Genomic DNA, 23,531 nt, shown 5'->3' with positions numbered 1-23,531 from the left:
GTCTTTTTTTTGTGAAAGCTGATAGAGTTAGACCAGGAGAATGAAAAAAAGATGTCTCCTCTTCAAATATCATTTGTGGTTCCTATCCAATCCAAATTTATTCATAAAGCACATTTAAAAGCAATAATAACAGCTGACCAAAGTGTTTCACAATCAAAAAAATAGCAAAAATTATAAAAAATAAAGGAAAAGCAATTACACGGGGAAAACAAATGGACTATACAAACAGCACACAACACAAAGACCAGTTTAAAAGAGAGAAGGACAATAATATGGAAAGACAACTCTCACAGGATGGATGGATGGATGGATGGATGGAAAGTAAAAATTAAAGACTGTATTAAATAAGGAATGCTGTAAAGTAGTATACCTAAATGCTAGCAGAGGGTGAATATCTATATGCATACAAATGCAAACAACAGATTACAATCTATTATAAGAGACAAAGATGTTACTGCTAAGATGTCATGTTAGGTGGCTTTTACTTGAAGTTGTATTCCACTGTGCCAATGATGTGGTTTCGCAGTACAATGTGATATAATTGTGCACATCACAGCTGTGTTTACAAATAAATGGTGAAAATGTCTGATACACCCAATTAAGCGCTTCCTGACAGCGTGCTCTTTGGATTTTATTCTTGAACACTGCTTTGATACTTGATAGAATAGAGGGAACCAACCTCATCAAAAGTTGAATTTCAGGTACAATGGAGACTTTTGCGACGTTACCTTTGATGTTGGTGAAGTGTTTGGGGAAGGTGACATCTCTAGAGCTTCTTCTTCACGAAGTTATTGGTGAGCAGATGCTGCCGAGCCATTTTTGAGTCACTGACCATTTTTATTGGAATATTAATAATCATGAATAGTTCTCACCCAGATACATAGCATTTATTAAAGTATTGGGTCACCTTTGACCAAAATCCTTCCGTGCAAAGTGTTTGTATGGATTTGCAGGTGTGAGCAAATCTGCATGTGACATTCTTAGTTATTGGAAAGATTTAGCCCAGAGCATTTTATATATCTAAATCTGTATATCTAAATCATGTACAGTCTTTTAAGTTTCCATTATGAACACTGACCCAACTGACTCCTTATAATGTCAGAGTGTTGATAGTACTGGTGGCCCAACTTTCCAGGTCAATGCAGAGTTCAGCCACTTTCAGCTCATTGCTCAGATATATAAGAGTGAAAAACTGAGATGTTGTTGTAGCCCTAATTGGTAGACTGACATTATCCAGTCAGGTCTGTTGTCAGTATAAAGAGTGACTTTACATCGGACTGAAAAGAAGTGTTTCACTACCCTCTCTGAAAATAGCAATCCCGTTTCACCTCTGATCCCATCAGCATCACTCATAAGTGTGGTTGGGTGTGAACAGAGGTGTGTTTTGTTCAGTGGAACAAACTACATTTATAAAATAAAATAAAATAAAATAAACTATAATAAAATAAAATAGAAAAAAGAGGTGTCTTTTATTTTACCTGTAACCAACCCAGGAGTGATGTCATGAAGTCCTAGAGTACATCTGTACATCCCCACAGCAAGGTGAGAAATTAAACTACTGGGGGTCGGCAAAAATACATTTTCAGAAGGTGATTGGTTACTCTTTATACATAATATGACATATTTTATAAAATGTTACGTCCCATTGTCCATGTCAGTAATCCATCCACACATGATATGTTTTTAAAAAGTCATTTTTACTTCATTAAAAAGAGCAATGATACAAGATCCATATGACTTTCACAAAAATCCTTTAAATACCAAAACAATTTAATAGAAATAAAACAAAATAACATAGTGAGGAACGGTACACAGATTTGCTTTGCTTGCTGAGATGATGCTGTATTATTATTTATGAAAATATGGCCAACCGTTATAACAACTGTAGCACCTTATGTTGTCCTTGCATAGTCTGAAAGACTTTACAACCTGAAACTAATTATATTGTCAACACTATACATAATGATACAACAAGAAATGAAATGCTGAAACAATTCAGGTTGTACTTTCACTGTTTGTGTATGCTCACTTTGCAGTTATATTGGCACTAAAGCTTTACCGTGTAACAGGAAACAAACTCTTAAACAACTGCTGATTTACTTCCTTATTTCAAATTAAACTCTCTTTAGATGTATTGATTTTTGCCACTTTTTACTTGGTGATGATTATAAGACACCCAAAGCTGGAAAAAAGCTCCAGTGTCTGAATTATTGATGCATTTTTATGGTTAAAATCCATACTGTATATTCCTCTTTGGCCCAGTTATTACAAGTATATCACATTTAATAACCTGAAGATCGGTGTAGTACTCATGGTTAGGGCATGTATTTCATTCCTTTCATCCTGGGAATGATATGTATATCTCTGATGTCATCATGCTGAAGCAGCCAACACAAGTAGCGCTCCGTCCCCATGCCCCATCCACTGGTGAGGAGTGGTTTCACTTGCCTCATGTTGATGTACCATTTGTAAGACTGCTCTGGTACTGCATGATGCCTGAGGGCCTCCTGTACCATCTCAGGGGTGGAATGACGTTCACCGAGACCCACAGTCTCACCCAGCCCCAGGAGGAGGTCAGCAGCTTTGGCTTTGCACCGCCCAGTGCCTTCCACATACGCCTGGTAGAAGGGAACTCCTAGATGGTCCATCTCAGTCAGCCAAACAGCACCACCATATTTCTCTATCAAGACTCGCTCTCCTTTGCGTGTTAGCTTTCTGCCAAACTGCGGCTGTCCATCTTGGACCCACTCTAAGCAGTCAGCAGAGGGCATCATGGGAATGGCCTGGTCTAGAGGGATTCTTGGGAGTGGGGTTTTTCCATCCAGCTTACTCAGCATGGCTTTGACATGTGTAATGGTCCCGGCAGTGTTGAGGATAATATCAGAGTGTTTCTTCAACATGGACTTGGTGAGATGAGCCAAGTATCCCTCTGCTGTAGAGATGGCATTGTCCATGTCACCCAACAGTTCACACTCCACGTGGTAGAACTGGTTCAAGTGTGTGGCATCAGGATCTTCCCCTCTGAAGCTGGGAGATATGTAGTACGTCCCTGGCAGGTTCTCCTGGAAGCGAAGGAAGTATTCAAGTACAAATTGCATTGAGTCAGCCAGGTAGATGTCCTGGCCCAGCAGGCTAACAGAAACTGGTTCTGAGTCAGATCCCAGGCCCATTGGTGAGGAGATGGTGTCTGTGGTGAGAGGGGTCAAAGCGTAGGAGAACTGGCAGGAAGTGTGGAAATATTCCACTGTGCTGTGGAAAGAGTGTTCTGAATCTGGAACAGGTTGCGATACCACTGGCTCTTGATGGCAAGTGTGGAGTGAGACTGAGGGTCTTGCCATGAATGAGGAGGCCTGCACTGGGTGATTTTGGAGTGGATCTTTTTGAGGGCCTCAGGGTTGGCAGCTGGGCCGTGCAGTGATGACACATATCCAGGGTAGGTTTGGAAGCATTCTGGTTGAAGCTCAGCAGGCTTTGTACCATCTGGTGAAGGCAACAGAGGGATTAGCTTGGCATGAGCATAGTCGATCTCAAAGCCCTCGAAGATCAGGGCAACACCTTGAGCTCTCATCCCCTCCTCCAGTAGTTTGGCAACTTTGCAAGTGGCAAGGATCAGTGCTTTGTAGTCAGCTTCCTCCAGTTTGAAGATGTCACTGGAGAGTGGTTTGCGTGGCACCACAACTGTTAGTCCAGGAGAGTTTGGGTACGGTGTCAGGAAGGCGACATGCTCACTGTCTTCCCACACTCTCCACTGTTGTTGCTCTCCACGTACAATACGACTGAACAGGTTATCATTGGAAGCATCTCCAAAAAAGTCAAAGCAAGAAGGTGCATTTGGTGTTGGCAGTCCATTTCTAATCTTGGCTTGAACCTGGGCCAGTGCCTCATCATCCCACCGTGGGCCGCTCTTTGAGGTGCAGTAGCCAGGATCATTAGTGTGGAATTCCTCTTCATGTGAAAGATGGGGCTGCCACTTTGGCTCTAGGCCATGAAGTGGGAGCAGTTTGATTTGTGCTGGCTGATCAGGGGTTGGATGGAAAACCAAAGCACAGCGCTGCACTCCCAGTCGCTCACATAGCAAGCTTGACACAGCTCTTGCTCCTTGCAGCATAGCCACAAAATCAGTTGTAGCCAACTTGAAGATGCTCCTTGCCCCGCTTAGAGCTTTTCTAGTCAGGATGGTTGACCCAGGGATCCAGGGTTTGGGATCCAGGTAGGCAACCAGCTCATCTGTTTCCCAGATCACATCAGAGAAGCTCTTCAGGGGCTTGAGGACCTCTACTCGTGAAATGCCGCCTATCATTGAGGCCACAAACATTACACCAGCATTTGTTTCAACGATGGCATCACCTTTACTGTCCACAGCAATGACCCCTGCACAGATCCCATCCAAATTTTCAGCCATCACTTCTCTACATGCCTGCCTAAGGCTGTAGCCTTTGTGGTGGTAGAGACTGGCTATTTTCTGTGCAACTGTGTGCCTCAGAAATACATCTCCATCTCCAGAGCAGGTAATAGCTACTTTATCATCAGCATATATTCCTGCCCCTACTACTGCTGTGTCCCCAACTCGCCCTTTCAGCTTTCCTACTAGCCCACCTGTGGAGGATGCAGCAGCCAACCCACTCCAACGATCCAAAGCCACAGCTCCGACTGTCTGGGGGTGATTGTTTGTTGAGGTATTTCCAACAGTGAGCTTTGCTGCTAACTGTCTGTGACGTATATCAGTGTGGAAATATTCAGGCCCAACAGGCTTCTCCTTCTCCTCCAACCCTTGCAGAAACTCTTCAGCCCCGTCTCCTACAATGAGTGAATGTGAGCTGTTCTCCATGACACATCTGGCTGCTTTTATTGGGTTCTTCACACTTTGCACACAAGCAACAGATCCTGACCTCATTGCATTGCCATCCACGATGGCTGCTTCCAGTTCATTTTTGCCATCTCTGTTGAATACTGAGCCTTTACCTGCATTAAACAGGAAGCAGTCCTCCAGAGCTTCTACTGACTTCTGAACTGCATCTAGACTCTTGCCACCTTGTTGAAGCACTCGAGATCCAAGAGTTAAGGCTGTCTGTAGAGCAAACTCAATAACTCCAATCACTTCAGTGTTCAGCATCACCTCCTCTCCAGCGCCACCGTGGATCACCAGAGTGTGGTCTGTGCTCATTCCAGAGGGGTGGTCAACAGTAGTTTTGCCATTGTCTGGGCTCTCTTGACATTGGTTTGTTTCTCCATTCATTTTCTCTGTTTGACCTTGATTCAGTAGACACTCCAGGGCTCCCATCTGGCATGCAATGGCGTATCTTAGAGCTAGAAGCATCACTAACTTCAGGTTTATCATCAGGCTTTCTTTAAGCTTCTCCAGTACCAGAGCAAAGCTCCCTTTCCCATTAAGCACAAGGCGAACCTTGTCTGTCCTCCCAAGGTAGGTTACAGCCAACTGATCCTGGGCATAAACATTACCTACTCCACACTCCACATCCTCGACCAGATCTGTACCTGTGAGGTACACAGATGGACATCCAAAGGGGTCCAGGTACTTTCTCAGTGGATTATTAGGTGGCAACAGTCTACGCAGGGCAGCCAGGTGGGGACCAACTCCTTGACCACTTTTGGTGTTTTTGATGAGGCTCTTATGCTCCAGAAAGGCAACATGGAACAGACGTAGGAGGTCAGTGGTGTACTGGATTTTGTTATCTGGACCAATGCAAGACACCAAGGCACCTGCTAACTTGTGAAAATGCATGGTGAGTGAGTATGTAGGATCACAACGGCCATGTTTGAAGTGGCGCATATGGGTAGGTGTGACAAGAAGGTGCCTGGTTGCAGATTCCCCAAGAGTCTGCCTCAGGGAAAGCTGCAAAGAGAAGTTGATCCAAGCATCATACAGACCTCTCTGCCCTCTGAGGGTAGAGAAGACATCAGGAAAGGAGGGCACATCAAGAGTGAGAACTGGGTGTGTTGCTTTTAAGTCAGGGCTCAGTTTGGGAGTATTTACTCCTTGCAAGGGGAATGTTAGGGATTCTGGACTAACAGAATCAACATTATTTACTGTGACAGACCCGTTCATTTTGTCCGTATCAGTATGGACTAGTTTTAAGTCAGCAGTCTCAGACAGCCTGTACACATTCTCAGTCACAAGCCCAGCAACCATCCCATCCACAGCGCTGTGCTCAAACAACATCCCAGCTGTGCTGTCCTTGAAGACCACCAGGTTCACCACCTGTTCAAAAACAGTAGAACAACAAAGATTGGTTTATTTTCTTAGTTCATTTCAACATTTCAGTGAGGGCAATAAAAAATATCTCTATCTACTTGGGCAGCAATACATTGCCTAATTACTGCTATTCTAGAGTGTGCCATGATAATTATCAAATACCAAGTTAACAGTGTAAAAGTGTGCGTGTGAAAGAGGTGAGAAATTGGACCTTTATCCAGATTCAATTCATTACCTTGTCATAGTATCTCAGATATGGGCCGTCTCCTCCTCCCAGCCTCACTGCGTTGAGGACATCAGCCAGTTCAGACGGCACGTTGCAGACTTCCAGACAGAGTGTCAGCACGGCACTCTCCATCAGCTTCAGTGATGCTGCTGCGTCTCCTCCTTGCTCCAGGATCTCTTCTCTGGTGGCAGCCCAGGCTCTGCGCTCCAGAGCTGAGAGGCTGCAAATGACAGAGGGGTCGTTCTGTTTTCCTGCACTGGGTTGATCCATCACCTGAGCCAGTTGGTTGTAGATGTCAATGAATGGTCGAGCAGAAAGCGGCCCACCAGTGCTTGGACGCCACAGTATGTCAACAGGGAACACTCCTCCAACACAGGTGATGATGGCATGGAGGCTGTCTGGGTAGACCTGGAGAAAACAAAGCTACAGATTAGAAAAAGAGCTGATCTGACATATTGATAATTGAAAACCTTTAATTTTTCATTTTGCTCTGATGAATCTCATCAGTTGTGCCCTACCAGTAATCTCACCTTAATCTCATCTTGACTCCTTCCAGGAATCCGGCTGGCAGCAAATACCTCAGACTGCTGTGTGCGCTCCATTGGCACATTGCCCTCCAGTAACAAGGGCTCACTGTACAGCTTTGCTGCCGCCCAGAGCAGAGAGGCTGCTCTCCCCAGCTGGGTACATCCCTTTGCTTTGGAAGGTCGAAGAACAACAGGGAGAGCAGTGGAGGTGGGCAGTGGGTCAGCACATGACAGCAGACCTTTCTTGAACTGCTCCGTCACCCAGTTCTCTTGGCCTGAAGCTCTAGTCGCAAATTTTCTCTGGGCCTCTTGAAGGAGCTCCCTCTGCTGATCCAGCGTACTTTTGAACTCTGGGTAAAGGTCAGGAGTTAAAGTGAGCTGCAGGACACGGCTCACTTCTTGCAAGGTAACATCCAACTCTGGAACAGGGTAGTCGAGAAGGGCCATCCTGTTGGTATGGAGGAGGCTTTATACAGAAGGAGAAAAAGAGAGAAAGAATGAATGGAGATACCAGGTACTGGGTCTTTGATGGGTTAGACTTTGCACTTTAGCTGCGACAGAATTGGAAGCATACAAAAAGCACAGATGAAGAAACCCATACACCTTCATGTAAAATATAGCATATACAGTACAGCAACTGTTAAACTCATAACTCATAATCATCAGATGATGCTAGCATGGCACTAGGAATGGCAGGTCAGTTCACAGTTGTAGGAATATGAGTCCTAATGATTTTGGTGACCCCTTGACCTTTCCGCTTACACCACCACAAGCAGTGACGGACTGGCCATCTGGCATCTGGGCAAATGCCAGAACAGCTGCATGGCCCTGTGGCCGCCAGCTGCCAGGCAAAAAAAATTAAAAAATAAATAAATAAATCTTCTCTTGGCAACCCAAAACATTTTTATCGGCCACAATATACATATAAGTAGTAGCCTAAATATAAGTTTAAATAAATATGAGTGAAATGGGGCTACAGGTAATATAAAGTGTTTTTGGTCATCAAGCATTTTCTAGCGATCATTGAGTGATGACATTTGACATCTGACAAGTGACAAATGAATGATGGGCAATGCACTCAACGTCAACGACAACATCACAACAAGAAAAGAAAATGGATCAAGGCACGAAAAGATGGGTGGAGAAGGGTGGATCAGAGAAAAAGAGAGAAAAAAAGGAAAGCTATGCTCGCGGAGAGTGAAAAGTATGCGAAAATATCCAATTTATTTACAAAAAAGTGTTTACCCAGCGGCGACAGACTGAGCACCTCTGCAGCAAGTGCAGCTAGCAGTACGGCCTCTGCCTCAGAGAAGAGCAAACTCCTTCGCAGCCTGCTAACTACTTAAAGGTAAGACATAATAATAATAATAATAATAATAATAATAATAATAATAATAATAAATAACTTAATTTGTAAACAGTTCAATTTAGAAAAGACCATACGATAAATGTGAGTCTTAAGAAGAGATTTTAAAGAAGACACTGAGAGACACATATTTATTTTTATACTCTAGCTGTATACAGGGTCCTTCTGTCTTTATTGTAACTATTGCTATTGATAATTTGAAATTGTGCACTGTGGCTGACTGCTTTCATGTTTTGCTAATGCTATTGTAATATGCATTGAAGTTGGTGTAATATTTATGTTTCTGTTATAATTTGGTTGTGCTGTATTCTGTCCAAGAGGGGGCGCCTATGGTTAATGGTGGAAGTAGGCTCAGCCTTTAGGATGAAGTTGTGTGGTGTTTGATTTCAGATTTTTGTGTTTTGGTAGACATAGAGCTAGTATTATTAACTGAGGTTATTAGTCTGGCCTTTGAACGTGCCTGAATTTATGGGGGTTCTGCTGCTGCCTTATTATCTTGTGTGCTGTGCATTGTTGTCTACTGTACCAGTGCGATTGTAGTGAGTTGACTGCGTGGTGTGTGTTCTGAATTTCTGCATTCTCATCATATGGTTAGCTTTCCACATGCTCCCATGCAAGCCACAAATCAATTTTATCATTCATAATGACTGTGTCTGTATATCTCCTCTTCTATTGTGCATCAAGGCAGTGAGTGTGTGAGTTTCTATGGTAGTTGTGGAACACTCTGTGTCTCTGTCGCGCTCTGAAACGTTCCGCCAATGGTAGTGTTCTTTATGTTAGTATGTGTAAAATCATCAATCATAGTACCTAGTAAAATGTGGGAGGGGGAATATGAGACACCACGCCTGTTCTTTCACAAATAAGGAACTGATGATCTAAAATGACGTAAAAATGCATATTTTTTTGTAAAATAATATGAAAATTTTTCACCCCTGGCTGGCTGATGTGCTGCCATGGGGCCTCTGTGTCAAAAATGCCAGGGCCTCTTTTTGGTCCCAGTCCGTCACTGACCACAAGGTTGACTTTTTGTTGTTGTTGTTGTAGTCTGTGAAATGCCGCAACAAACAGGGATATTGCCTTGACATTTGTTACCTCCCCTCAGGTTGAGTTTCAGCTTTGGTGAGCTGTTATTTTTTCACCTTCGTCCAATATTTTGGATTATGGACCAACACAGTGCTGCAGGAACAAGTCCTAAAACCCTGAGAAAGGAGTTAGCATTTTAGCACTCCTGGTTCCCTTATCTCAAGGTCAATGGGTTTTTTGAAAGGGTTTTTGGTCAGATGAATGAAATAAGGTCTGTGGTAACACAAGGGAGAGGGTACAGCTCCAGGTGCCAGACGCAGCCTTTTTGCAAAACCCATAGCTTTCTGGGTGAAATTATCAAACCGGTCTTGGGTAAAATGAGCGCTGCATATGCGGGAGTTTTGTTGGACGACTCCACCACGGCTCACTAAAAACGCGGTCCAGTTTCCCCCTAACTCCTCCTCGGCTGGAAAATAAAAAAATGACCTGTCCTCACCAGAGGGTGTGTATCCGGGGACGGCACAAACGGGCATGATTGATCAATGGATAGATCGATGGATAGATAGATGGATAGCTAGATAGATGGAAAGATAGATAACATTAGATAGATAGATAGATAGATAGATAGATAGATAGATAGATAGATAGATAGATAAAGTTAGTTGGGTAGCTAATCGCAAAAGGCTATGTAGAGACGAGTTGGCTGGCTCAGACTCAAAGAGGCAGATTTAGCTGGAGCAGAAAGGTTTTGTACAAAAACTTAAAAGACAGATATTTCGAATTTGGATGGAAACTGATTTCTAATTGTTTTACATGTTTAATATTATGTACATAAGACCCTAAATTACATAGTTAGAAGGCTATTGTGGATTTGGGTTTCCAGAGGCTTTAAGAGACTTTCAAGTTTTGGTCTGCAGCATAAAATTTGTTGTAAATACCCCACTAGTGAGCTTTGAAGCCTTTAGGTGTCTTACAAAAGATGGTTGCTAACAAGTGGCTAAATGAGACAACTTTACAGTGTGAATGTGGTGGTGACGCTAAAGTCATGCAATCATGCTGTAGTTTATTTATAGCCTAACCTTAGCACTTAGCTTCTGCAAATTGTATTTACAGTTCAAAAAGCAGGAAAGTGGTTTTCACTTGTAGCTTGCAGACCAAAACATGTAAGTATCATGAACATTTATTTGCCACAGAGCTTTTTTTTTTTTTTTTTGCAATAATCCAAAATCCAATGGAAAAATCCCATCGTCTTTTTGTCATGGGAACTGATGCTAACTCCCTTGGTGGCCGACAAAAGGTGTGGCCTATAAAACAGATCAGTGTAGCTGTGTCTCAGCATGATTGTTGATCTTGAAGAAGGCCAAAAGGCTGAAACATCATCATTAAAATAAAAGAAATCCCAGGCCCACCAATACACATCATTCCTTGAGCACTCTGTACCTGCAAATCTGATGACATTCCCATTGGCCTCAGCTCTACTTTGTGTTTAGCGCTAATTAGTGAATGTAAGCATGCTAACACACTAATGTAAGCAACTACTGTAAGATGGTGAACATGGTAAATATTGCCAGCTTAACATCAGCATATTAGCATTGTCATTGTGGGCATTTTAGCTCGCAAAGGTTAGCATTTAGCTCAAAGCATCACAGTGTCAAGGCTACATACAGCCCCACAGAGCAGCTAGCATAGCTGTTATGGTGTACACTGACGTACAGTACAAACACACACTAACTGGCATGTGCCCCCTGTCACTGCCCTTTACATTTCCTTCACATGATGTCCAAGCTTTCTCACATTACTGGAACCACTAAGTCAATTATGTGATTTTGGGAAGAGGACAGCTGGGTCTAACACAGGTCTCTCTGTGTATTAATCAAGTGACATGAATGGAATGCATCCAGATTTTACTTCAGTGTGAGACAATGCCTCCCGGACTCAGCTGTACGAACCGAGTAATGGCTGATAACTAATCTCATCTGCTCTCACGTGAAAGCACTTACTCTCCTTTCACCGCTCCTCTGTACAACACTAAAGCTGGGCATTTATTGACGCTGGTTGTCAAGGAAATGCCTCGCTCGCTGTATGACTTTTGATAAATTAGATTTCTCTTGATTTGTCTCAGCAGTTCAAGTCCTCCACACAATGCTGGCTGTCTGTGTGATATCTGAGGAGGGATTCAGGCTCTGCGAGGATACTGGTCCTGTGATTCCAATAGCTCATTTATACCAAATACAAGCAGAACTACCAGTACTATATATTACATAATATATATTTTGCAATTCAATAGTTCAAGAAATTTGGTTTATGGACCTTTAAATAGGCCTTTCAAACCAGGCCAAATTAACAAAGCACAAAAAATGTTATTAAAATTTTACAATTTTTTGTTCTTTTGTGCTTACCCACTCTTATTTGCTCTTAATTTAAAGGTCCAGTTCACCAAATTGCATAGGATTTTCTTATTTATCCCCTGTGGTGTCGGGCAGATCATTTCTATTTTATCTGCTGAGGTTTTGAGATATCAATCTCTGACATGTCTGTCATTGCCCCAGTACAACCGAGGTACAGTAAATGGAATTTAGTCTGTGGTGCTCAAAGCACTGAAAATTTGAAAACAAGATAAAAAAATTTCCAGCAACTTTCCAAGAACACGATGACAATGACTTGAGAAGAGCCACAGAAATGGCTGTCAACAATGGAGGAAAAACTTCCAAAGAAATAGTCCCTAAGTGTTCACAGTGAGATCTTTGGATTAATAGTCCTCGGGACAATGTTATATCATATGCAATATTAATAGATCTCAGGTTTCACTCACAAAATGCTTAAAAGACTTAAAATAAAATTACTCCATTGTCAATGAAAGAACTGTTTGTAATGATAGAGACAACAATATTAATGTATTAAAGGGGTGAGAACCAAAGGAGCGTCAGTGACACCTGACCAATATACTATGTTCCGACTTTGTTTATTGAATTTAATCTTTAATATTTAAAACTTTATAAACACGCAGATGAATATATACATTACGAACAATATTTGACAGTTACTGAAAAAGTGTTTTTAAGTGAGTAAGCGCAGTTATGCTCCTTTTGGCCTCAAAAAGTTCAGTGTTAAATGTTAAATCTTTTGGTTTTTGATTAATAACTCTGGACTGGTTCAGAATTCACAAGTAGGCCTTCTCTTTGATCAGCAAAATAGCTCATCAAGAGATTTCATGTGATATATGTGACTAATTTTTGCCCAAAATGTCACTTACACCCCTCCGGTTCTCACCCATCAGTGTTCATTCTTTTCTCTGAGGACTTATTTCCATTTTAAAACTATTCTCAAGACAAGAAATCACCTCAAAAACTACCAAAAAGCAATCAAAGTGACAGAAGACTACTTGTTTATTTCATTTTATTCTATTTTATCAATTTTATTTTTATTTTATTTTTGGTCAGGGTATTACTCAGATATTATTATCATTTGATTTTTTTTTTTACACATAAAGTAGACTATAAAAACAACAAGACTGATCAAGTTTCAGACTAATACTGATACACATACTTCACATTTGAGTACATCAAACAAATCAATCACCTCTTTTCTACATTATCGACATGTTTTTTATTTCAGAGAGAAAATCAGCTTACCTCAATATGGTAATTTCTCTAAGATCTGGCCAGCTGGTTTGAAGGAAGAACAGTCAGTGGGAGGAAAACTTGGTTGGACTACAAAAACACTGAGTTTTAGTCTGTAATATGGAAGCAGTGACTCCAATTAAGCAATTATGCTTCGTGCCTCCCCTCCTTCTCTGTCCTCCTCTCTCTCAGTCTGTCTCTTCCATCTCTGTTTGTGTGTTTTATATACTGTCACATGCCTTTTACATAATCTAACTTCACCAGAGCACTATCATCATGTTTAAGGCAACATTTAGACACAACTAACAGGGAGTGTTTTAATGGTAAAAGCACCAATCCTCTTGAGGGATACATGATGGCCAATCGCTTGATCTGCTACCTGGGATCAATTCTTCAGTCGACAGACATTAATGGACCCAGTGTGCTCCCAATTTTACCTGCCAAAGGCCAGCACACACACACACACACACACACACACACACACAAATAATTTAATGAGGTGTCTCGTGGTCAGGCAAATTCATTGTCTGACATTTATATCCAAGGTCTTCCTGTCCCCCACAGATTAGCTTCAACATGCAGCTGCAGTAACGTTATCTGAAATGTAGTGGAGTAGAAAAGTATCTCAAGTATTGTACAAGTACCTCAAAACTGGTAAATGTACTCAGTTACTTTGCCCCATCAGTCAGGACACTGTGTCACCACACCACCTGGTGGAGCTGAGGAGGGACACAGACGTCGGTCTCAACACTGAGGCCTCTTACGTAGAGATGTGGGAGGAACGTCACATGGAGGCCAAGTGGATAAAACTAAGAGCCTTCCTACTGAATCTGGGAGTGTCACTGCTGGGGACGTTAAAGGAGCAGTGTGTAGGATTTAGTGCCATCTAGTGGTGAGGTTGCAGATTGAAACCAGCTGAATACCTCACTGCTCATCACTCCCTTTCTATCTGTGCAGTGAAGGTGGCCTTCAGGCAGCGGTGGATCAAGTACCTGAAAGCCATACTCGAGTAAAAGTACAGATATATTACCAGAAAATTACTTTGGTAGAAGTTAATATTTTCCCTTAAATCCAAATTATGGTTTCCTCAAAATGAAATCAGTTGCACAAAACACCCTTAAGTCTTCAGCTTAAGGTTTCCTTAAAATGTTCACTTAAGTATTTATGGTTTTCTCCTTGTCTTGGTCTTATACTTAAGGAACCCCTTTACTTTTGCACTTAAAAAAAGACCTTAGCAACCAAACAAAGGTAAACAAACTGAAGGTACATCTGACTCTATCTTAACTGTAACATAACTGAGTCTATGCTGATAAATGAAACAACTAACACACAGCAAGAAGAGTGTTCTGTGACCATGAGAACCCATTGGATATGCTTTTGATTTTACGCTTTAGATTTGACTCAATTTATTTTCATTGTAAATCTTCCTATACTCATTTTCTGTTTGCTGGTATTTGGGGATCAAATTTACTTTGTAGATTGTGCTTTCTATGACAGTATTGCTCTGAGACAACAAGGGAGGCTGAACTTGCCCTAAAATTTCATAGAAGAAATGGTCAAATATGCACTATTGAATTTACATTAAAATAAGAATTTACATTGCAGTAAACGTGCGCTAGGATGCGTTTCACATCATGACTATGATGTTCAAACGTCAGCTGTTTATCACCAGTTTTCAAACATAACCTCCCTGTCATACAGTCTTGTGTCAGTGTGGTGGACGCAGAGCCTCCAAGCATTCCTATGAGACAGCGCTGAGCAGGTTTTTTTCATGCAGCAAAGCGAGACGGTCATTGGATAAATGTGACAACATCGTCACTTCCAGGGAGGCTCAGCTTCCCTGGGACCTAATGGAGTGGTAGGCGGGAGAGGACGCTCGGTGTCTGCATGATGATAGGAGGAGTTGTCTAAAAGGCTGAACCCCTTTGTGATTGGCAGTGCTTCGCATTTTGAGCTCAGTCCCATGCAGATATTTGCGAGTGGAGTCTTCCGAGTGTTGTCCAGAGTTCCTTATTTCCATAAGCCATATAGCTCATTTTCACCGTTAAACCATCTGAAAATCTTTGAGGTGTGTTTTGCTGTGTTTCTATGGAGTGTGGTTAAAAAAACGGCTTCAATTAATTGTTACTTTTATAAGTTACTGCCTCACTATAATACTGCTTCAGACCAATATGGTTTTCTTGTCCTCTGTCATTTTTCCACTTTCTAACTTAAAGCCAACTCTGTGAGACGCTAACAGGCGTCACAAGTGTGAGTCCAAGCAAACAAACAATCTCCATGGAAACTTTTACTGCTGTAAAATCTCTTTCAGTCGAGTAAATGAGTTAGTGTTTTTCCTTAATTAGGGAAACCCTCTAAGGGATTCTGTGCAACTGTGTAAGTCCCTCAGCTAAGAAGAAATTAAGCCGTGTGTCATATTTAAGGAAAAAAATTAAGATGTTTTGTGTCCTGTGATTAACTGTCCTTAAGTATCAAAAGTAATTTTCTGATATGAAATGTACTTAAATATTTAAAGTAAGAGTAAATGCTGTTGATAAAAAGCAAGTGGTAAGAATTTTAAGAATTATTGTTTGTGTCCTCTTAACATGAACACCTTAAAAATGGAGCGTACATTACACCTGAAGGAAAACAAGGTCTTTTTCACAACTTAAAGTATTTAAAGAGCAAAGTCCAGTTTTTCCTTCCTTTCAATTCCTCCATTTGTCTGTCCATCCCTTCCTCCTGTTCTTCCCTTTATTGTAGTAGGTAACTGAAAATGCCTTGAGGAAATGTTGTGCAGTAAAAGTGACAGAAATATAGAAACGCAAGTAAAGTACAGCTACTCCCAAAAAATACTCAAGTGATGTAATTAGGTATTATTATTTTGTTACATCACACCACTGCTTTCAGGTGATGTTAAAATGTGAAAGCCCCTCACTAGAGCCAGTGTTGTGTGTTGTGTGTGATTATTCACTAATGAAAACATAATTCTATTATATACAATATATATTATAATATACAATAATAATATCATGTTAAATATCTGCCAATAGACCCCACTAAATCCTACACACTGGTCCTTTAAGTGTCAGCTATAGGCATGAAGCGGAGTGAGTCAGTGATTATTTCCCAGGCTGAAAAAGTTGCATCTTCCGCTTACCAGGATTATCAGGCCACCCCCACACCCACCAACTTGGCCAACAAAGGTCTTAAAAATAAATCAATCTGATTAGAATATAATCAACCCAACAATGAGACCTTTGTTCTTGTTGTGGAGGCTCCTGCAGAGGCTGCACCGTACAGGAAGTGGTGCACGAGTAACATAATGATGTACAAGGAAGAAAATAGAAACATCACAAGATCATCAGTTGAGTCAGTGGTGTCTGTTTATACATTGTCTTTGTTGTAGAGTTCATCAGTGACGCTATGGCAAGGTGAGGCTGCATTAACTGATTCACAAGGAAGAAAAAAGCATGGGAATGAAACAACTTCACTTGAGTCATGCAAGCAGTTATGCCCAGCCCGCCTGGTCTTACAAGACATCACAAGATCAGAGCAGGCCAGGAGCAGAGAGAAAATTACACCAAGCAGCAAAAGCACCATACATATCATCATTGTGTAGGACCAAGCTCGTGGATCACTCACAAAGGCATTTATCATATAAACTAAAAAAAAATAAAATAAAATCAAAATGAGTATTAATAAACAAACGTTCCTGCCTTCTCTTCCTGGCTTTAGCAACAAAATCGGCAAACTTAGATTAACAAGCCATTCTAGTTTTTGGTCCTCTGTGCACCAGCAAGTGTCAGGGTTTAGACGAGCCATTTCATCACTGTTTGTACAATATAACAGAAAATGGGACTCACGTTCACTTTGGTACTTGGATACTGTTATGTCTCAAGTAAGCCTGAGCTTCTGACGGTGTTTCTGAAGTACCTCTAGGCCCCCATTTCAAACCACATTTCAAGATCACCTAACAGAGTATAAAATAACAATAGCAAGAGACGCAAAAGGGGCGCACACAGCCCTGGCACCCATGGTGGTGAGGCGTGAGGTGGAGATGGTCAGACCAGCAGAGAGGAGCGCAGGGAGCGGGAGTGAAGGGACTCCTGGAGGAGGTCAGAGAGGTAAGTGGGGGCTGGGTTGTGGAGGGCTTTGAAGGTGAGCAGAAGGTTTTTGTAGTCAATCCGGTACTGAACAGGGAGCCAGTGTAGCTGGGTGAGAATGGAGGTGATGTGGTCGGATGGTTTGGTGCAGATAAGGATCCAGGCTGCAGAGTTTTGAATGATTTAAAGCCTGTTAATGGGTTTGTTGGGAAGGCCAGAGAGAACTGCAGTAAAACACACATGACATGCAGATTATCATGACGAGTTTGCAGGAATGGAAGTAACCTTTGGCTGGTATAAGAGAGACCAAAGATTATTTACTGCATGGAGCTAATCTCAGACCGAAAGTAAGAAGAAAGTTTCATTTTTACTCATTTATTATGAGCTCTGTTCTTCTACAAGATGCTTTTACAAGAATGCAGATGTTGTTGCAGCTCACTGTGAAACAGTTTGCTAAATTTAGTCTCTTCATCACTTTTCACTCTAGAAGAAGAGGAAGAAGATATATTGATTAGTCCCCGGTTTCCAACCCAGGTGCCTATGGACCGAGCTACTGCAAAAATAAAAATCCAAATAACCCTTTTAGTACATCATGTGCAACAACCTCAGAGACTTTTATTATTGTGTGATATTAATGGAACATAATTAATGGAACATAAAAATAGCTCCCAGCACGGCATTGCATTGCTTGAGGTAACTGTCATACACTGCTCACTCATGCAGTGTGGCCCCGGCCTTAGAGGCAGGACAAATGCCAGAATATTGTAGATTTGAACGTTCTTCCAAAAATTGCCTTTATAGTCCAGATCGTATTTTTGCATGAGTTCTGAAAAAGACCGAAACACTCCATGTCAATACAGGTCACTGATCTTGTGAATCTCTTTTATAAGCCACTGATTCCAGTAAACACATTTTTTACCTTCTGGGTTTGAAGAGTCATCGTGTCAAACAGTCTTTAAACCAGGTGAAAGGACATCCAAAGGTTCAAAGGGACTGGCTGGCTCCTGTTCAGTTTTGATCCAGCTCAGTTCTGAATCCCTCCAAGTGCATATTCAGTCTAGACATTTCAAATGGTTGTTCAGTCTTGTACTGGGGAGGCCTAAAACTCCTACATCCCTGACCATATTTATCTTATGTGGATCCTTGGTCTCCTCCTGTCCCAAAGAAAGTCTTTGATTATTCTAAGCTTTGCTCTTTTACAAGACGCTTTCACAAGAATGCAGATGTTGTTGCAGCTCGCTGTGAAACAGTTTGCTAAATTTAATCTCTTTTTCATCACTTTTCACTCTAGAAGAAGAGGAAGAAGATGTATTTGATTAATCCCCGGGTGATTCTGTTGTCATGCACACACAGGCCTGAAATACACACACATGCACTAACAGGACCTATACATGCATTAAACGGAGAGATGTCAGAGATGCATTGGACAGGTGCCCCGAGCAGTTTGGGGTTCAGTGACTTGCTCAAGGTCCCCTTGGCAGTGCCCAGGAGGTGAACTGGCACCTCTCCAGCCACCAGTCCACGCTCCATGTTTGGTCCGGATGGGTACTTGAGCCAGCGACCCTCCGGTTAACCCTGTTATCAAAAATAAAAGTACATCATGTGCAACAACCTCATTCAGAGACTTTTATTATTGTGTGATATTAATGGATTATTATTATTATTATCAATGGTGCATTAACACATTAGCAACATAAAAATAGCTCACAGCACAGCAACAACATGTGAACATTGCAAGCCAACAAAAATGTACAGCAAAATACAGATAAATTGGTGTCACTAAGGTGTTCTTTAATTAAATTTGGAGCAGCAGCAGCTCAGTCCATAGTAACTTGAGTTGGAACTAGAGGGTTGTTGGCTCAAGTCCCCGTCCGGATCTAATTTGATCGAGATAATCTTTATTGACCCACAAAGTGGAGAATTTGTCTTGGGCTCTGACATTAAAGGGACATTGTGTAGCATTTTCAGTTGTTTACTGGCAGAAGTCGATGACTGCATTCATAAATATGTCATCATACGTGTATTATTACCTCCACCAATAATCTGACTTATTCTCATAAAAGGAGAATTTCAGATTTGTTTGTACATTGTGCGGGTAAGGCATTTGGGGGGTTTCATAACGTTCCGCCATCTTGAGAATACATCCGCCAGCAAGGGATATATAGCACTTACAGGGAATAGCCCCACTTTCAGCATTTTCACTGAGAGCCAGGCCAGCGCTGCGTGACTGAGAAGCCGAAGGAGAGGAGCAAGAGGCGCTTCACTACTACCCCGGCACTACTGCAGCATAACAAAGTCCCACTCTATGAGAATGAGGCAGGATCATGCATATGCAGCATCACGGGAGACGGAATCCTCATCACCAAGAAAGCACAAAAAGGGAATCAAAAAGGCAACGTGACCGGCGAATTAAAAAAATGAGTGTCAACATCGGGGTCGCCTGCAGGTGGAGAGAGCCGCTGAAGGAGAAAGGTAATGCAATCACAGGCCAGAGCCACTGTCAGCCACTGTTAGTGGCGCAGTGATGCGAGGAGAGGGATGAGGTGTGTGAGGTTGAGCCACTTGTCAGTTGTCAAAAGACAAGACGTGATTGGTTTGGTTCGATTTACACCCGCCCCAACAGTCCTACGTTGTAAACACAGCCAGCATGGTGAGGAGGGGCGTCGTGTGTGTCTGTGTAGGAGCCTGAATGAATACTTCATGAAGTATCGGACGACATCGTTTCATCAATGTTATCATAGCTTTTTGGTACACAGCAGCTACCGTAGTTGCAATATGCGTTTGAAACAGTGAGGCGCTAGAGTGCGCTATCCATTTGAATGCAATATATGATTTCAACGTTAGATGGGAGAAATTCCTACACGCTGTGGCTTTAAGATCACCTAACAGAGTATAAAATAACAATAGCAAGAGACGCAAAATGGGCGCACACAGCCCTGGCACCCATGGTGGTGAGGCGTGAGGTGGAGATGGTCAGACCAGCAGAGAGGAGCGCAGGGAGCGGGAGTGAAGGGACTCCTGGAGGAGGTCAGAGAGGTAAGTGGGGGCTGGGTTGTGGAGGGCTTTGAAGGTGAGCAGAAGGTTTTTGTAGTCAATCCGGTACTGAACAGGGAGCCAGTGTAGCTGGGTGAGAATGGAGGTGATGTGGTCGGATGGTTTGGTGCAGATAAGGATCCAGGCTGTAGAGTTTTGAATGATTTAAAGCCTGTTAATGAGTTTGTTGGGAAGGCCAGAGACAACTGCTGTAACACACCTGACATGCAGATTATAATCACGGGTCTGTTGGAATGGAAGTAACCTTTGACTGGTTTAAGAGAGACCAAAGATTATTTACTGCGTGGAGCTAATCTCAGACCAAAAGTAAGAAGAAAGTTTCATTTTTACTCATTTACTATGAGCTCTGTTCTTCTACAAGATGCTTTTACAAGAATGCAGATGTTGTTGCAGCTCACTGGGAAACAGTTTGCTAAATTTAGTCTCTTCATCACTTTTCACTCTAGAAGAAGAGGAAGAAGATATGTTGATTAGTCCCCGGTTTCCAACCCAGGTGCCTATGGACCGAGCTACTGCAAAAATAAAAATCCAAATAACCCTTTTAGTACATCATGTGCAACAACCTCAGAGACTTTTATTATTGTGTGATATTAATGGGTTATTATTATTATTATTATTATTATTATTATTATTATCAATGATGCATTAACACATTGGCAACATAAAAATAGCTCCCAGCACGGCATTGCATTGCTTGAGGTAACTGTCATGCACTGCTCACTCATGCAGTGTGGCCCCGGCCTTAGAGGCAGCACAAATGCCAGAATATTGTACTGGGGAGGCCTAAAACTCCTACATCCCTGACCATATTTATCTTATGTTGATCCTTGGTCTCCTCCTGTCCCAAAGAAAGTCTTTGATTATTCTATTAAACTGATGAAACAATTGACCCCGGACACAGACTGGCCAATCATAACGTAGCATCAGGCCGGCTCAGACCAGGGTCCAGCAACAACACAGCTGTGCTCCATTGACTCATTGAATGCAGTCGTTTCAGATTTCCTTCACTTTCAGGCTGGTGTTGTGGATTTGGAGCTAAATGTTGTGCCTGGGGCACGTCGTGTATTAATGATACTCGTTACCTGGAGAGGTTGGAAAAAGATTTCTACCCTGTTCCACAACCAAAATCAAACCCTGAAAAGTATAGGGTTAGCTAGCTAGCTACTGAAGATACAGATTGTGTGTCTAAATCACATACTTCCGTTAGTACACTTCCATGTAGTATACTATGTGCACTATGTGCTTATTGGCGTGGTGCAGGATTTCGACAGGATAGTGTTGTCTCAAACCAAATACAGCCGTTGTGCACTCACCAGGGATGACGACCGCAAATTAGCTAGTTAGCAAACTAGCATTAGCATTCGTGTTATCGTTCGCGGTACCAAATCATTACAGACTGTCAAATTAACCCAATAAACATACTGCTGGCTTATACCCGACAACAGTATAGTGGTGCTTAGTGCAAAAAACATGTATAACTTACATTTGTACAATGCAGTGACCTTCACGGTCGCACAGTCCTCGACCACCATTTCCAGTTTGAAAAGTGGTCCCTCCCCTTCTGCTTCGTAGCCTAGATGCTGACCATTGAGGGCGAGAAGTGTTCATAGTTCCACACTCAACTTCTTCACCGTTTTGAGTGCACCATCAAGGTACTCATAGTGCACTGCATTGGTCAAAATTGGGTAAAAATTCAGCCATGACTACTCCAAACAGAGCAACTCCTCGCGTTTGCAAGGTCACTCCAGCGGTAACTTCCTGCAATAACTTCCTGCAATAACTCGAATCTCGCGAGACGTTTTCAGAGCCAGACTTTCACTCTCTGTTTTGACTTGCCACAACAAATATGTCCGAATTTTTACCCGATTTTGACCAACTGGATCTGGATGAGCCATTTGAATTTGATGAGCGCCTGTATTTATTTGAACACAGAGTACACGGACGTACACGGACGCAGAGCTCATTGAAACCGAAGAGCGGACGAGGAGAGAGAGGGAGCAGCAACAGGCAGAGGAACGTGTCCGAATCCAGCTAAAGGTAAACACAGACGTTCATTTCTCCTTCCTGTTATGTTGTCGGATAATTATACTAACAATCCTAGCCTATCTGTGTGAAAAAAATGCACTTTTAGTGGACGTATTTTTCACGTTGCTTGACGCTGTCTGAGTGCCCTATTATTTAATATAGCGCGCGTTCACGGGCTGCAGGCAGGTCAGCCCTAGCTTCGTACTGGAGAAATGTCTCATATTGAACATTCTATCACTCATTTAGACAAAGGAAGATCGGAAAATAGGGCCCAGGTTGGAAAAAACATTAGTTCCCCTTTAAAGCACTGAATAATTATAAACAGCCCACTGCAGAGTAGCCACCTGGTAGTAAATCATATTAATGAATGTTCATGTTCGTGATGTCGATGGGCTACTTTAGAGTTAATAGGCTGTTACCTTTATTCAAATATGTTTTGCAGCTCCAGACAGTTGGGATTTTTTGGGCCAATAATGGCTCTTTCATTAGTAAAGGTTGTCGACCCCTTGTTCAGTCAAATACAATGGAGGAGAGAGATTTTAACACAAATCTGATTTATAATCAACAACCCAAGAGTAAGAGCCTTGTTCCAGCTGTAGCGGCTCCAGCTGAGGCTGCACTGCACAGACAGTGATGTAAGAGTCCAGCTAAGAAAAGAAAAAATATCTCATGACTGTGGGGAAACGAAGTGGTCACACTTATGCTTTTAGTTTCAGTTTGACTTTTCTCCACTGATGTAAACTCATGTGTATGTGCATCACCTCAGCCCATTACTGGGTGTGTGTGTGTGTGTGGGGAGGGGGGGGGGCACCATCAAGTGAACTGTATATATAGGCTGGCATTAGAGAATGTTCGCAAGGCATCTGTACCTACCAGGCATCAGGCAAAGCTACGCGGAGACCTGAAAGGAAAAAGTAAGTTTATTTTAAGTGCTTATAATTCTTTATTCATTTCATTTTTAAAATTCCATCTCTGCTTTTGTTCTTGTGAAAAAGTTCTTCGAATAATAAATTACATTTCATGACATTTTAATGAAAAATCTCTTTTTGTTATGTAGGATATGAAGGAATAACACAAATATTGTCACAGTTAAGTAATATTTCTAGCACACAATAAAAATAGTTTATATGGACCTACTTTTTCTGCTTGGGATCATAATCTAGTTGTCCAAGGTTGTCTGAACGTTGTCCAAGGTCCACATCCAGGGACAATATGGTCTCATATCAAGTGTTGCACAAAACGAATTAGTTTCACAATAACTGCTTTAAAATTGTGAGATGCAGGTTTTTTTCGGTGGTGGTGGGGGCCTCTTCTTTTCCATAGGCCACGTGACTACCAAGTGTCTTTCTGTGAAAATTAATTTAAAAAATTAATTAATTAATATCAAGAAA

The 23,531-nt window shown here is 42.0% G+C and overlaps 1 protein-coding gene and 1 long non-coding RNA gene across 2 annotated transcripts; both read right to left on the bottom strand.

The window, feature by feature from the left end:
- Positions 1 to 1,698: 1,698 nt before the first annotated feature.
- Positions 1,699 to 13,181, bottom strand: LOC125879055 (uncharacterized). Its single transcript, XM_049560654.1, is given in 5 exon segments — positions 1,699 to 3,259; positions 3,262 to 6,220; positions 6,450 to 6,848; positions 6,971 to 7,433; positions 12,989 to 13,181. Coding segments are annotated over 4 exon segments (4,746 nt in total). The 5' UTR covers positions 7,415 to 7,433; positions 12,989 to 13,181; the 3' UTR covers positions 1,699 to 2,315.
- Positions 13,182 to 16,342: 3,161 nt separating this feature from the next.
- On the bottom strand, positions 16,343 to 23,531 carry LOC125879163 (uncharacterized). Its single transcript, XR_007447835.1, has 3 exons — positions 23,278 to 23,531; positions 23,014 to 23,041; positions 16,343 to 18,636 (listed from the first exon to the last, which is right to left on the bottom strand). It is a non-coding gene; the product is annotated as an uncharacterized LOC125879163 (long non-coding RNA).

Source organism: Epinephelus fuscoguttatus, linkage group LG19 (assembly GCF_011397635.1).
Source record: "Epinephelus fuscoguttatus linkage group LG19, E.fuscoguttatus.final_Chr_v1".
NCBI lineage: Eukaryota > Metazoa > Chordata > Actinopteri > Perciformes > Serranidae > Epinephelus > Epinephelus fuscoguttatus.
This window is presented reverse-complemented; position numbering and strand designations above follow the sequence as displayed.